The 15,001-nt window shown below is 52.2% G+C and overlaps 1 protein-coding gene across 2 annotated transcripts in view; it reads left to right on the forward strand.

Annotated features, from left to right (window-relative positions):
- The window catches only part of LOC111161680 (regulatory factor X2), a 91,634-nt gene that overhangs the window by 59,610 nt on the left and 17,023 nt on the right, over nt 1–15,001 (forward strand). Inside the window, exons 5-6 of one of the 2 annotated variants that reach the window (XM_022525485.1) lie at nt 7,987–8,061; nt 14,150–14,331. In XM_022525485.1, coding sequence (XP_022381193.1) covers nt 7,987–8,061; nt 14,150–14,331 — 257 coding nt within the window. The remainder of the gene's footprint in view (nt 1–7,986; nt 8,062–14,149; nt 14,332–15,001) is intronic. The other variant, XM_022525486.1, reaches the window with a different exon arrangement.

Consider the following 15,001-nt stretch of genomic DNA (forward strand, 5'->3'; position numbering starts at 1 on the left):
CCCCCATGGGCCACACAGCGCGGACCGATGGAGACAACGTTCTAACCAATTCTTACAATAATAAATATACAGCCTTCCTGCCCATGGCGGGGATCGTGCTGCTGCAATGGTTCATTAGCGTCTCTAGGTCTGGCCCTCAGGAAGGATATGCTGACCCAGGGGTCACATTCCCCATCTGAGTGGCGTCTTTGTAAACTCTTCGTTTCCAGGAAATCGGAGTCCTAGGTCACCAGTAGCGGTGGCCCTGGGTATTCAGATCACACAGAGATCGGGATGGTGTCCGCCCTGACGACTCCGCTCGGGATTGCCACGCACTGGGTCCATCAGCACGTGCCACGCCGAAGCCAGAAGGGTGAGGAGTGAGGTCACTTCTGAGAACAGCGGCAGGCGGGTCCTGAGCTTTCTCGGGCTGCGTTGTGCTACCTAAAGAGCTTGCATCCGCTTCGTGGCACCGGAGGTGACTTTCAGATGTGCCCAGGACCGCACCGCCAATTTCTTCCTCCCCCAGATGAAGGGCAACCCGCACGTGCTGACTCTGAGAAGCCGGGGTATCAGCAGCCCGGCCCCCCGGGACACTTGGAGTCTTCAAAAATCCTGAGATCTTGTTCCCGATATTAAAAGACACACTGTTTAGGGCCCTGAACTGACAGATTCGAGTTCTATGACATATAGCCCGGAGATACGCCACTTGAAATCACAGGAATTTCTTTTCTGGCATCATCAGAAACTCAGCTCCTCCTTTCCAACACACAAGGAGCGTCTCACCCCTGACCACCCGCGCGTGGGTTCAGAAAAGTCAAATCTCGTAATCTCTCTCCAGCTCACCAGCACGGAGTCCAGGCTGGGGAGACTGTGAAGGGACCGTTGCGGCTCCCTGGGTGCAGCGCGGCTCCCCACACGTGCCCCTCCAGTCTCGCGGCCACTCTTCCATGTGGCCCGCGGGGCAGGCATGCCCCCACACTTCCCAGAGTTCACGATGGATTATCAATCGCCAAACGTGTCTTCTCTGCAGCCTGCATTTCCAGTGAAGACACGAATATCACCCATGCATTTGCTAGAAGCTTCCTCATTCTCTGCACATCAGAGCTTCTGTCCAACTGTCAGAGCAACAACTTTGCAGGCAAACGCACACTGTTTGAGAAAGGGAGTTTGCCAAGAGCACATCTGCTTTGCTCTGGGACTCAAGTATTTCTCATCACTTTTTTCTTTAATTTAATAGACTCCTTTTTTTTTTTTTTTTTTAAATTTTAAGCACCACTTTAGGTTCACAGAAAAATCAAGCGGGAAGTCAGAGAATCCCCATAGCCCCCCTCCACCCCCCCACTCCCACGGTTGCCCTCATTAGCCTTTCACAGAAGTTCGGTACCTTTGTCACCCTCCATCTCGACCCACGGTTACTACTAACTAAAGCTCGCGGTTCCCATTAGGGTTCGTGCTTGGTGCTACACATGCTGTGGGTTTTGACACATATTCAATGAGATCATCACTTCGGAAGCTGGTTTTGCACGTTTCTTCGTGGAGGTGGGAGCAGTACCTGGGTTTACTCAGGAGGGTTGCTTTGAAGAGAGATCTGAGGTTTTCATCTCTCTTCTGCCTCCGGTGACAAAGTTAAAGAAGGAGAATGTCATCCTGGAAAGAAAGCAAGAAAGCACGCTGTGGCGCTTATTCGGAAACTTCGCATATAATTTACCAGGGACGTCGTTCCTGTTCCAGAGCGATACAGACCCACTTAGAATGTCAAGAGCGACTGTGGACAAATGGGCTGTTCATTGATCTGATAAAATCCTCTTCCATTCTTCGCCCATTTCTCATTTTCTGGTATTTTCTCTCATGGCTGTGGATGCGAAAGGACCACAGTGTGTATGGCTCTGGATGGGATCCCAGACCCGAAAAAGGACATCAACACAGTGGTCATCACATTCTAATGAGGTCTTTCATTGACTCATCGCAGTGAATGGGGTTTGGTTTCTGGGCCTTGATCTTTGTGCTGAGATCATGCGAGATGCTAACAGATGGGAGGGCTGGCCGAAGAGTACAAAATTCTTAGTGCTACTTTTGCTACGTTTTTGTAAGTCTGGAGTTATTTCCAAATGAAAAGTTTAAAAATTCTTTAATTCAGTAGACCTTTATTGCTTAAAGTTCTAAGAATTGCGAGAACTAAACATGTCAGCTGCTGAAAACGATTACCAATAGTCCATCGGGCGCTCACAATATTGTGCAGCTATCCCCTCTATGCCCACGTCATTTTTTAAAAGTCAGTTTAACAATAAGGTCTAATACATCCGTAACGTGTAATTCTTGGTAGAACTATGGGGCAGCGGGAGCAGCAGACTACAGCTGCACAGCCAGATCCAGCCAGCTGGCTGACTTTGTAAATAAAGTTTTATTGGCACACGGTCATGCCCATTCCTTCACTTGTTGTCTGTGGCTGCTTCCCAGTCCCACGGACAGAGTGGAGTAGTTGTGGACAGAGACTGTCTGGCTCACAGAACCCAAAATATTTACTCTCCGGCCCTTTACAGAAAAAGTTGGCCAACCCTTGATCTCTAAGAACTGGCTCAGAAAGATAATCACAGAAGATTCCATGATAGCAGAACTGAATATGTAGCACAATGCTGCTGTTGCTCCAGTAGTGGTCACTGTGGCCCTTGGCAGAGGGGACCCCTATCCAGTGGCCCCTCTTAATGAGATTATTATGTTATAAATGGAATGGCCACTTGGGTATACGCTCATGACCTCAGAGAAGTAACCTCCACCCTCCCTCAGGAGCCCCAGGACAGTCCTTACAGCAGGTGGCATCTTGCTAGGGTTATACATGAAAGGAGGGGAATTTTCTAAATAGTTGGCTTATTTGAATATACTTGGGAGCTATTAAAACGCGTCTGCTATTTGCTATTACGTTAGGGTTCTTGAGACGCTGTATCTCTGATCAGGAGTCCTTGGGTGTTCTCTGCCCTCCTTCCTTCCGGACAAGCCCTTAACGCGTGACATGTGTCCTTCCCCTCCGCCCTTATTCTGTTCACAATTCATGTAGCAGAAACTAGTATTAAGTGGCCAGTGAAAAGGAATATTGCTGCATTGCATTGAGTGAAAAATAAAAATGAAGGTCCTGATAAGTTAAGAAACGGAAGCATAAGCACACGCACAACACAAGAGGGAAGGAAACTGCGCAAGTTTAGAAACCGGAAGTGACTTTCAGGAAAACTGCCCGGGGGTGGGGGTGGGGCGGCAGGGGGCACCACTGTGTCCATCCCTGGCTCCTCCTTACTGTTCCATCCGCGGGCCTGTGCAAATAGCATCTTGATAAGTATTTTTAAATAGCAAAATGTTGAACTCCAGTCAAATATAAAATTAGTTTTTATTTTAAGCATATTTAAACACTAACCTCTCCAGCCACCTAGAGGATTGAGCCAGGCAGTGCGAGTCACTCTGGCAGGTGTGTAAGGAAGACCCCACTTCAAGTGCAAGATGCTCCTTGTTCTTGGAAGCAGGACCCGCCTCTTGCGCGGGGCTGGGCGGTGGCACTACAGCGCCCTCTGCTGGAAAGACGTGCACACTGCGCCGTCAGGGCTGACTCCAGAGCGTTAACCTCCCCGTCCAGCCTTGGGCGCGGTGCTGGGTGGTTTCCTGACCTTCACCACCTACTGACTTTTACACGAAGATTTAATTTTAAACACAGTGAGGGGCGTCTGGGTGGCTCAGTGGGTTAAGCTTCTGTCTTAGGCTCAGGTCATGATCTCAGGGTCCTGAGATGGAGCCCTGCGTCAGGCTCTCTGCTCAGCAGGGAGCCTGCTTCCTTCTCCCCCTCTCTCTGCCTGCCTCTCTGCCTACTCATGATCTCTCTCTGTCAAATAAATATATATTTTTTAATCTTAAAAAAAAAAAAAAGACACAGTGAACACCTTGGGAGTTTCCACTTTGCATTAAATTAATTTCTGGCATCCGGGGACTTGATCAGACCCTACTTAATAGCTGTGGGTTCTTCAGGATGATCTTAGGCAGCAAGCCTTAATTTGTGTTCTTTTCCACAATAGGGTCAGTCAGTCCTAAATATGTCTGGCACTCCTCTGGGGTCCCCAGGATCCTCCCAGGGGCCCTACGGGGTCAACACTGTTTTCATAATAATGCTGAGCCATCAGCGACCACTTTCCCTCTGCTGGCATTTGTACTGATTGTGCAAAACCAACATCGATGAGCCCCCTGGGGCACAAATGCAGGTACAGAGCAAGGCAGAGGCGTTGAAGTCTCCCAGAAGTCACTGTGGTCTTCACCACCCTGCACTCACAGTGAAAAGGAAAAGAGAACAGCAGATGGCGTCCTGCGATTTCCAGTTAAGGGTAACCCATGGTCCTTGGTGGGGCTGTTAATTGCTGTTAATTGTATTAAATCTCAGTCCTAGAACTGACATCTTTCCAATAGTCTGTGTGACAAAAGGCACTTCTGCTGCCAAAGGATGATGACGCCCCAAGGAATAGCCGCCGGACAAGTGACTATGAGCCAAACCAGCCATTTCTGTCAAGAAACACTGCTTGAAGGAACAACGGACAAATGACGATTATTCAGACTTGGGGAACTGGCAGGCATTTTCTCAAAAATGATCGGCGCGAGATGGATGTATCCAGGAAAACAGCTGACTGATGTGGTTGCCAATACATTTTCAACCAAAGAAGAATTACAGTTTTGAGCTTAGTGGTGATATTAACCAGTGTGATTTTTCAATACTGTGTCATGAAGCATGTCCACATTTGGAATATCTGCCACGTCAGTGGACCAGTATTTTCCAAGTGACAAAGCCACGCATGTAGGGAACAGATCCATTCAAATGGCCAGGGAGAACAGTGGTTTTTTTAATTAGTTGTGTATTTTTTATCAAGGTCAAATTCACGTAACATAAAACTCATCATTTTAACCACTTAAAAGTATATGATTCAACAGCACTTAGTACATTCTCAATGTTGTACAATCCTTACCTTCTTTAGTTCTAGAACATTCTCATCAGCCTGTAAACTGGTAACCCTGATGGGTTAGCAGTCACCCCTCCCCTCCATTCCCTCCTCCTTCAACCTCTGGTAACTACTCTGCTTCCTGTCTGGATTTTCCTGTTCAGGACATTTCATGTAAACGGCATCATGCACGGTGTGGTCTTTCGTGCCTGGTTTCTTTCACTGAGCATCATGCTTTCGAGGCTCACGCACGTGGTAACATGTACCACTACTTCCTTTTTGTGGATGCATAGTGTTCCATTGTATAGATAGACCATGTTGTGTTTATCCAGTCATCTGACCGACCTTAGTATTTTTCCAGGGTTTTGCCGTGGTGAATCATGCTGCTGTGAACATTCGTGTACACATTTTTCTGAACACACCCAGGCGCGGAATTGCTCGGATGTAATAGTTTAACTGAGTTTATGTGTCACATTTCGAGGAACTGTCGGACTGTTTCCCACAGCAGCTATGCCATTTTACATCCCACCAGCCATGTGTAAGAGTTCGAGTGTCTCCGTATCCACACCGACACTGTTTTTTTCTTTCCTTTCTTTCTTTTTTAATAGCCACACTAGTGTGTGTGAAGTGGTATCTCCCTGTGCTTTTCGTTTGTATTTCCCTAGTGACCAAGGATGCCGAACTTCTTCTCGTGTGCTGCTTGCAGACGTGTCTGTTCAAGTTCTTTGCCCATTTTTTTAAGTGGGTCTTGGTCATTTGGTTGTTGAGTTGTGAGAGGTCGCTATATATTCTGGATACAAGACCCTTATCAGATATACAGTTTGGAAATATGTTCTCCCATGCTGTGTCTTGTCTTTTCACTTTCTTGACAGTGTCCTTTGCTGTACAGAAGTTTTTAGTTCTGGTGAAGTCCCATTTTTTTTTTTTTAATCTTTTGTTGTTTGTGCTTTTGGTGTCATGTAAAGAATCCATTGCCAAATCCAAGGTCATGAAGATAAACTTATTGTACAGGACTGCCTTATGTCTTCTAATCGTTTTATGGTTGCTGCTCTTACATTGAGTTCATTGATTCCTTTTGAGTTGATTTTTGCATATATTGTGAGGTAAACAACTCCATTTGTTTGCATGTGGAAACCCATCTGTCCTGGCACCGTTCGTTAGAAAGTTTACTCTTTCTCTGTTCAGTGGTCTTAACACCCTTGTCGAAAATCCATTGACCATAGACATACGGGATTATTCCTGGATGTTTAATCCCATTCCATTGACCTATGTACATCTATATGTCTGTCATTATCCCAGTAATGTTTCATTTTCTGTAGCTTTATAGTAAGTTTTGATTGAAATCAGGAAATGTGAGCCTTCCAAATGTGTTCTTTTTCAAGATCATTTTGGCAATTCAGGTTCCCTTTAATGCCATACAAATTAGGATCAACTTGTCCATTTCTGAAAAAGCAGCTGGAAATTTAATAGAGAATTTGGATAAGCATTGTGTTGATCAGCTTGGAGAGTATCACCATCTAAATATTAAGTCTTCTGATCCATGAACTTAGGATGTCTTCTCTTTATGTGGGTCTTCTTTAATTTCGATCAGCAATGTTACAGGTTTCAATGTACAAGTATTTTACCTCATTGGCTAAATTTATTCCTAGGTATCTTATTTTCTTTGATGCTGTTGCAAATGGGATTGTTTTCTTTATTTCATTTTCCTATCATTCATTGTTGAGAAATGTAACTGATTGTTGTATGTTGATCTTGTATCCTACGACTCTGCCGGGTTTGTTTATGCATTCGTAGTTTTTTTGTGGCCCCTTCTGGATTTTCTATGTCTAAGATCATGTTGTTTGCAAACAGAGATAGTTCTACTTCTTCTTTTCCAATATGGATGTCTTCTATTTCTCACTGTTGCCAGACTGCCCTGGCTAGAACTTCCAGTAGAGTGTTGAGCAAAAGTGGCGACTGGACACACACACGGTGGCGGTCGGAAGAGGTGACGGGCAGAGCAGGATCCCTCTCTTTCCTGCGCTCAGCCCCAGGAGCCCTGTCCAGCTGCTCTTTCCAAAATACGTGTTCCACCTGCTTTTGCACATGCATCACTGAATGAAGTCTGCCTTCCCGGCGTGTTTGAGGACGGTCATGGTGTGCCTTGGGTTTATTTCCTTTCATTGCAGTTCTCTGCCTGTCGTGGTGGGCTCCAGCAGATTCCCCACTTCCACTTAACATGTACAAGGGGACGTCAGATTCAGCACACACAAATGTGGCAGGGGCCGCACACAGCCAGGTGTTTCCTCCTGTCCAGCGGCCTGCTGGACCACCTCAGCTCCCTGCTTCCATGAGGTCCTCAGAACCCAGATCAGAAGCCCCTTCCCCAGGAAGACCTCCCTATTAGTTCCCCGTGACTGTCCCTGGGACTTGTTCTCATTCCTACGTAAGCTTCTCTGCCCAGCCGTGCTTTGTAAACCTTCAGGAGCATATCTCCAGGATGCCTCCAGTGGTCCCAGGGTTTGACACCTCTCAGTGGCAGGGCCAGGGTCTTTGGCCGCGTTGGTATCTTCCTGGAGCACCCAAGAGGGAGACCCTGGGCTCTGGGCCAGGACAGGCCAGCCGGGAAGTCAGCATTGCCACTAGCTGTCCTTGGGTGGACAGCAGATTCTCCACAACAAACGGCGATGGGTCCGGGGGAGCAGCGGGGTGGTCGTTCTGCTGGCTTTGCTTCTACCTGGACTCCCGCCTCTGCTCGGGGTTCACGCAGACATGCTGAGCTGCAGCAGCCCGTGTTTGCAGACCGCTTCCTTGCGCTGTTGGCGCCCCCGCCCCGGCTCCTGCACTCAGCCGCATGTCAGGAGTCGCGCCCCGCTCCCCGCAGCTTCCCCCACAACCCCGCACCTAACCACACCCCCGCACCCGCGTTAAGCCTTGTTTTTATCTTGTAGGTGCTTGAATCATTATTTGGATATTAATAAATACCGATCTTGGCTGATGCTAACCATCTGATTTCCTTTTTTTTTTTTCTGTTTTGTTTTGTTTCTGCACACATTTTCTTTAGCTTGAAATGGCGATTGAAAACCTCCAAAAAAGCGAAGGGATCACTTCACACAAAAGCGGTTTACTCAACAGCCATGTAAGTGTGTGTCCACCTGGTGGCCTGCCCCGCCACTCTCGTAACCTTCGTAGGCATTTTAAAAAGCAAGCGAAGGCCATGAAATGACCCCTCTCGGATGCTGAGAGGAAGGGGAAAAGCCCACCTAGCATGCTTCATCCAGCCAAAAAAAAAAAACAAAAAACAAAAACCTTTCAGCAGCGTGAGGGAAAGGGTCCTGCTTCCGAGCAGGTGGCCGGTAACAGCACGTACCCTCCCGGCGCTGACGGAGGGAAGCATGAGAGCGGGCAGGCGACAGGCGTCATAAATAACGTGACACTAAGAACAGGCAGGAACCACAACAGAGAAGGTGGGACTCGGAGCGCCTTAATGACTCTTAGCTGCGTTTCCAGTCCGTGAACAGCTCTTTGGGGAAAAAAATAATAACACTAGGAGAAAAGTGCAAAGCAACACGCTTCTACTGATTTTAACTGTATGGCATCTTTCTCCTTCACTCTCCTCCTGGGGAGACTGCTGGTAGCTTCTGTGCCAGGAGGCAGCGAACATCCCTGTCTCTGGCATGCCCTGTCTCTGGCAACTTCATGAGGCAGGACGGGACTGTAAGAGTATTCCCTAACTAAGACCCTTCAAGACTTTGGGACTGCCCAACGCGCCAAGTGAGGCGTTGGCTCAAAGGGCCATGATGTTGGGGCAGAAACCCAGCTAGGGAAGGTGCAGAAACTTCTAGGTTTCTGGATTGGCACAGATGTGCTGGGCTGCTCCAGGTAGACATGACGAGAGCGAGAGCCCTGCACTCCTGGGCCTCAGAGGCCGGGTCACTGGAAGGGAGAGCAGTCTCACACCCATTGTTGCAAAGCAATAAATATATAAGGAAATAAAAGTGTCAGGCCCCTGCTGAGTGCCCTCCCTCCCCCCTCACCCCGGACTAGGTGGCTCATGGCCACCCTGTCGCCAGTTACTGCTGGCCAGTGTCAGCCCTGTGGCCAGATCTGGGGAGGGAGCAATTGCCAATGTGTGCTTGCTCAGTCTTAAACTCGGGCCACCGTGTGGGCAAGTCTGCACAAGGGCCTGTTCAGCAGGGCCCTGAAGCAGACACACGTGGCCTCGACATGGCCCATGGGCTCCAGCACCCAGTCAGCCCTGAGGAAGGCAGAACGGGGTGCAGACCCCAGGCAGGTAGGGCTCTGCAGGAAGTGTAAAATGTCTGCGGGGAAACGCATGAGCCACTTGTCTCTCGCTGCAGGGGCGCTTCTGGCTTCTAACACATTTCCTTTAGAAGGAGACTCCTCTGACTGCTTCCCTGCCGGTTCGGTTTCCGAGCAGGAAAGGCTCCCTGTGTCTGTTTCCCCCTGGCCATGTGTCATGTGTTGTGGAGCCGCGAGCAGCAGGGCCTGGGCATGGCGGCTTAGAATCCGAGAAGAGAAATAAGATCTTTGTGAAAGCCACCTGGAGCTCGTCCCGCTCCTGTGAGAGCCAGGAGGGGAGGGAGAGAATGGGTCCTGGCCCCTAGGAGGGCCCCATGGCCCTGCGGCCGCTGGCCACACTCACTTATGATGCTTGTCACCCTGGCTGCTCGCAGCCCGCAGTCTGAGTGCGGGGCGATGCTGGCCGAGCCCCGGCTCCTTTGCCAGCCCCGCCCTAGGGCTGACAAGCCGGGCTGGGGGCCGCACCCCACGGACCCGTGTTCCTGGTGGCCTCCCAGCCGACCCTTCTCAGAGAGCCGGGCGGCAGCTCCCCCCGCACGCGCGCTGGGCATGCGCGGGCAGTAGGCAAGTGGGGCTGAGAAAGTGCCCCCAGGCCACACCAAAGCGCACAGACACCAGCTGTGGGGGGTTCCTGCTGGAGCTGGTTCCCGTGCTCTGCGCAGTCTGCTTGCTTCCCAAGGATGATGACGACGACACACTAGCATGGGGGCAGGGGCCAGGGGTAGCCCCGAGCCTGGGAGACGAGACAGCGCCTTTCAGACCCAGCCAAGGTCGGGGTCTCCAGGAATCTCCCCGGCCCCTCGAGGGGCTGAGTGAAACCCAGGGGGTCTGCCGGTGGAAGAAACCTAGCCTGGGGTTGGAAGCCCCACAGGAGGAAGTGGGCCTCGAGCGGTCTCAAAGATGGGGATGGGCAGATTTGGGGGCCTGAAAGCCAGGGAGAGCTGTGTGTAGTCAGAGCTGTGTGCACTTGCCCTGGGCACGAAAACACCTTCCCCACCGCCGCCGGATGCCTGGCCTGGGGGCAGGGGGGGACTTCAGTCAAGGTCCCCCGCCTTGAGTAGGGGAGGGGCCTGAGCGCCTCCCAAGGCTGCCCTTCAGCCATCGCCCAGATCCCTGCTCAGAACAAACCACCCACCACGGACGGACCCCCCACAGGCACACCGGCTCACAGTCGCTGTCACATGGGGAAGGCGTGATCTATATAATAAACTCCTGTTACTTCCAGACCCCAGGAGGAAGACTGGCTTGTAGATTAATTGTATTTAGATTCTGTGACTTTTCTTTTTCTAATCGAGGGGTACAAGTTGCCGAAGATCACATGGTCTTCAGTTGGTGGCAGACCGCGGGCCTACGTGATGACAAAGAGTGCCGGGCAGACCAGGGTTGGGGTTTGGCTTGAATCGGCAGCTTCCCGGGCTGAGTCCCTTGTCCAGAACTTGCTCCAAATTATCATGGCAAAGGCCTCCAGCAGTTGTCTCGTTCAGACTGCTGGTTTCTCTCCCGAAGCCCCTCACCGTCTTGCTGACCACACGCCGGCTCCCAGTGGAACGGCTGTTTCCCAGGGGGCATCGCCGCCAGGCCTCTCCGACCTGCCGGCTTGGAGCTGTGGCTCAACACCGGCACGTCCAAAGCCGAGCCCTGACTGACCCTCCAGCCCCCGCGCCTCCCACCGTCCTCTGCTGCTCACCCCCGCTTCCCATCCTTCTCCCAGTCCCGCCACCTCCAGATGCTCTTGACCTCACCCTCAGAACCATCCCGAATCAGACCACTTCTCCTTCCCCCACCAACTCTCCTGTGGAGTCTCATGGCCACCACCTAGTGATCCCTTGGCTGCTGCCCTCCCCGAGCTTCCAGGCCCTTCTCACAGCAGTGGCCAGAGTGATTCTACTGAAACCAAAGTCAGATCATGGCACCTCTCTGTTTAGAAGCCTCCAGGTCCCCCATCACACTCCAAGTAGAAGCCAGCATCCTCCAAACAGCCTCCAGGGCCCTGCCCCTGCCCCTGTCCCCTCCTTCCCCTCCCCTCCTCCTTCTCTCACAGGCCCTCTTACTGTTCCTCCAACATACCAGGCCCAGTGCTACCCCAGGGCCTTTGCACAGGCTGTACCCTCTGCCTAGAATGCTTCCCCATGGCTCCCTCCCTCAGCTCCATCATGATGTGACATTGGTCACCTGAATCAGCTTCCTCTCTGTTGCAAAAGGGGGAGAAAGTGTAACTGATTGTTCTGGGGGCTGCTAGAGGTGTCTGCTCTCCCCAGAGTTCCTTTTGCTTGGGAGATAACCGCGCATCATTGATGTCAATGCCAGCATAATTCCCCAAGTGAAGAGATCCATTTTTTATTTCAACAACATGGGGCTGGGGGATGGTGATAAGCCGAAGTGATCGTTCTTCCCCAACACTTCCTCATACCTGTGAGCCGGTCCTGTTGAGGGTCCCTTCCAGCACACGACCCACGGAATCTGACCTCACCCTTCTCGCCTGAAAGTCCATATTCCTCTCCCGCTCCCAGAGGATTCCCTAAGAAGCGGCGCTCTGTGCTCCCTGGGGGGTTAGGGAGGCAGAGAGAGAAAGACTCCAGCTTCTGCACCCTGACCGTGGTCTTCCTGCGTGCTGGGGGCCCCTCGGTGCTTCAGGACCCCTTCTCTTGGTCCGTTGCACTTCCTGGGGGTGCAAACCTGGGCAGACCCAGTTCCATTGCTACCTGCGTGGGGTTCTTATTCTGGTAGGGGAGACAAGCAATAAATTTATCTCTGAAGAAAAACCCTGGGGCTCAAAGGACCGCCTCAAATACCAGCCCTTCCTCAGCTGGATCCCAACCTGCCAATAAGAGAGGTGGCAGCCAGGGAGCCCAGTTACCCCTGTGCCTTGTTGCTGGGGGGGCAGCTTCCTGGCACCGATGGGGCTGTGCTCACCCCTCCACACCCTCCAGATGCCCCCCCCCGTCCTACTGTCCCGCAGCCTCCCAGAGCCCAGTGGGCAGGGGTGCTCAGGGAGGGGAGGAAGGGGCACCCCGAGAGTCCGAGGGCAATGCCACGCTGATGTCACAGCGAAGGCTTCAGCTTCCAGCAGCGAGGGGAGAGCGGTCAGGGGCCAGGGAGGACCAAGGAGGCGGCTCCGGGGCCCGGGCGAGACTTTGGAGAGGAAGGGGCGGCAGAAGGAGCACACTCCTGGAGCACCTTGTGGCTCCCTATCCTAACTGCCCGCAGGGGCCCCCCACACCCGCCTCTCGCTCGGCCTGCGCTGGAGCAGGAAGGCCCGGGGCTGAAATGAAGGGATGCCAGGCCTTCGCCTGAAGATAGCCCGAGACGGCCAGGAGGCGCCAGGTGGGGCTTAGAGGAACCAAACTTGGCCCTGAGCTGTCAACTGTAGACACAGGCATCCCTTACTCTGCTCTTGCCACCTCTGTGCCTATTAGAACCTTCCCGTAGTAAAACTATCCTTTAAAGGGGAGACTCCAGCCCAGCCCCCAGCGTGTGTGCTGGGTCTGGACAGGGCCAGTGGCCCAAGGTCGGCTGGGGCTAAGCTGTCCCTGGACTGATGCTCACTTTAGAGGTCTAGAAGGGCGTGGAACGTGTGCGACGTGCCGCCCCCCCCCCCGGGTCGACAGAGGACAGGGAGCCCCTCGCAGCTCGTGGCTTAGGCAGCCCTCCCCACCCCTGACCAACCTTCCCGCACAGGATCGGGCCTCAGGCCTAGGGCCTACGCACGTGGCTCCCGCCGTTCTCCAAATCCCCAGCACGGGTCGGGGCTTTGGTGTTCACACCTCAGACATCCCCTGATCAGGGAACAGACACACACTGCTCTGGGGGGGTCCGGGCAGGTGGGCCTCCTCTGTGCCGCTGCCCGGTGTGGGGGCTTGACTGTATGGACGGCTCCTGCCCTTCTGACCCGATGCTGAGCTCTGGGGGGGGGAGTGGGGGAGGGTGGGCAGCGGCTTGGCTGCCTTCCAGCCTGGGCACAGAACCTGACACAGAAGCCTCTTCAGTCCTGTGTCCCGTTTCTGCTTCCAGCCTCTCTCTGCGTCAGGGACATGAGGATAGGTCAGTCCACCTCTGTCTGCCGCCCTGTCTTTTGTTGTTTCAGAAGGAAAAAGAAAAAGCTTTCCTGAGAGAAAACACACCACACATTCCAGAATGTATGGTCCGGGCCACTCAGTCACCCCACCAGCCGTGGGAACACAGACCTCTCAGCCGGCACACATGTCCTACCTCAGGGAGGAAGGGCAGCCGCTCACATCGGGTCTGAGAGCGCTAGGAAGAAGGGCAGGAGGAAGGGGTGTCTAGGAATTCTCAGCCTGTTCTAGTAGAATCCGGCTGCCGCAGAGTGCAGAATTCCTGGTTGGGGCCAAAGATAGTATCACAAGCAATAGGGCAAGAATTCAACCAGGACTTTCATATTCAGTGACCAGCGATGAAACAGGTGGCCGAGCTCCAGCCATCTTAATCTTTAGATGAATGATTTGTCCCTCAATCACAAGATATTAGAAGGTGGACACACTCCAAAGGCCCACGTCGCCCCCTTCAGTGCCGGGGGCAGTGCTCATGGGTCCGCGGAACTTTCTTCAATCCTCCTCTCTGTCTTGACATTCCTGTAAGTTTAAGAGACATGTTGTATCTAAATGATTAGGAAACACACCCAAGAGGTCTCAGTCCCTTGCAGGTTTTTATAAATTAAGTCAAGGAATCTGAAAATCAGGCTGAACATTGAAGGAATAAATACAGGAGCGGAGAGAAGCTATTAACTCATGTGCCCAGAATCTCTCCTATCCAGATTGGTGACAGTGGCTGTGAATTTCCTCTTCATGTTAATGGAGAGAAAGTATGCGCTTCTCTTAATGAGTCCACGTTAGCCTTTCAGCATTTGGGGGATCCTGACGAATGGGAGCATATCTTTCTTTGTCCAGCTCCAGTGGCTGTTGGATAACTATGAAACCGCAGAAGGCGTGAGTCTCCCCAGAAGCTCACTCTACAACCATTACCTTCGGCACTGCCAGGAGCACAAGCTGGACCCTGTGAATGCCGCCTCCTTCGGGAAGCTGATCCGCTCCGTGTTCATGGGCCTGCGGACGCGGCGGCTGGGCACCAGGTGGGTACATGGGGGTGCCCGGGAGCCCACGCCCACCCATTCTCCTGTGTCCTCTATGCAGATATAGAGCTTTTGGAGAAGGTGGTCCTTCTCCTTCTGTCCACATGCCTCTGGGTGGACTTGGAGTTGTTCTGAATTGGCGGCAGCACGGGCCTGACCGGTCCAAGGCGTTGGCTGTGGGCCATCTCTCTCCTGGTGACTTTGCTTCAGCACTCTCTCTTTGTTTAAAATTCTCCATGATAACAGGTTTTCTTAAAAAGCAGCCTCTGGATTATCACGTAGAGTTGGATTTATGATTTTTTGATGCTTTCTGCTCTGCCTAGACCAATCCACCACAGCCCACCCTTGGTCTGCAGCAGCCAGGGACTGTCACATACCACAGACCTAATCCCAGGCAGGAAGCAAATGCTCCTCCCATTAGAAAACAGCAGCCATACTCCATTCAAAGTGGGTGGGCTAAAGCACACAGAAGGCACTTCCTGCATGGCTGCTGTCTGTGAGGTCACACGTGGGGGTGGGGGGTCACTCACACACCCTCAGAAACTGGTGTGGGGCCAACAGAATGTTCTCTGCCACCCTCTGATCCTTTACAGAGAGCATCAATGGATAGAGGAGAGAAGGATGGGGAGCCCCTGGTCTCCGGGGCCATAGCCACCACTCCTTTGAGGCC

The sequence above is a fragment of the Enhydra lutris genome, unplaced genomic scaffold (genome assembly GCF_002288905.1).
Source record: "Enhydra lutris kenyoni isolate GAN:26980312 unplaced genomic scaffold, ASM228890v2 scaffoldscaffold86, whole genome shotgun sequence".
NCBI classification, from domain to species: domain Eukaryota; kingdom Metazoa; phylum Chordata; class Mammalia; order Carnivora; family Mustelidae; genus Enhydra; species Enhydra lutris.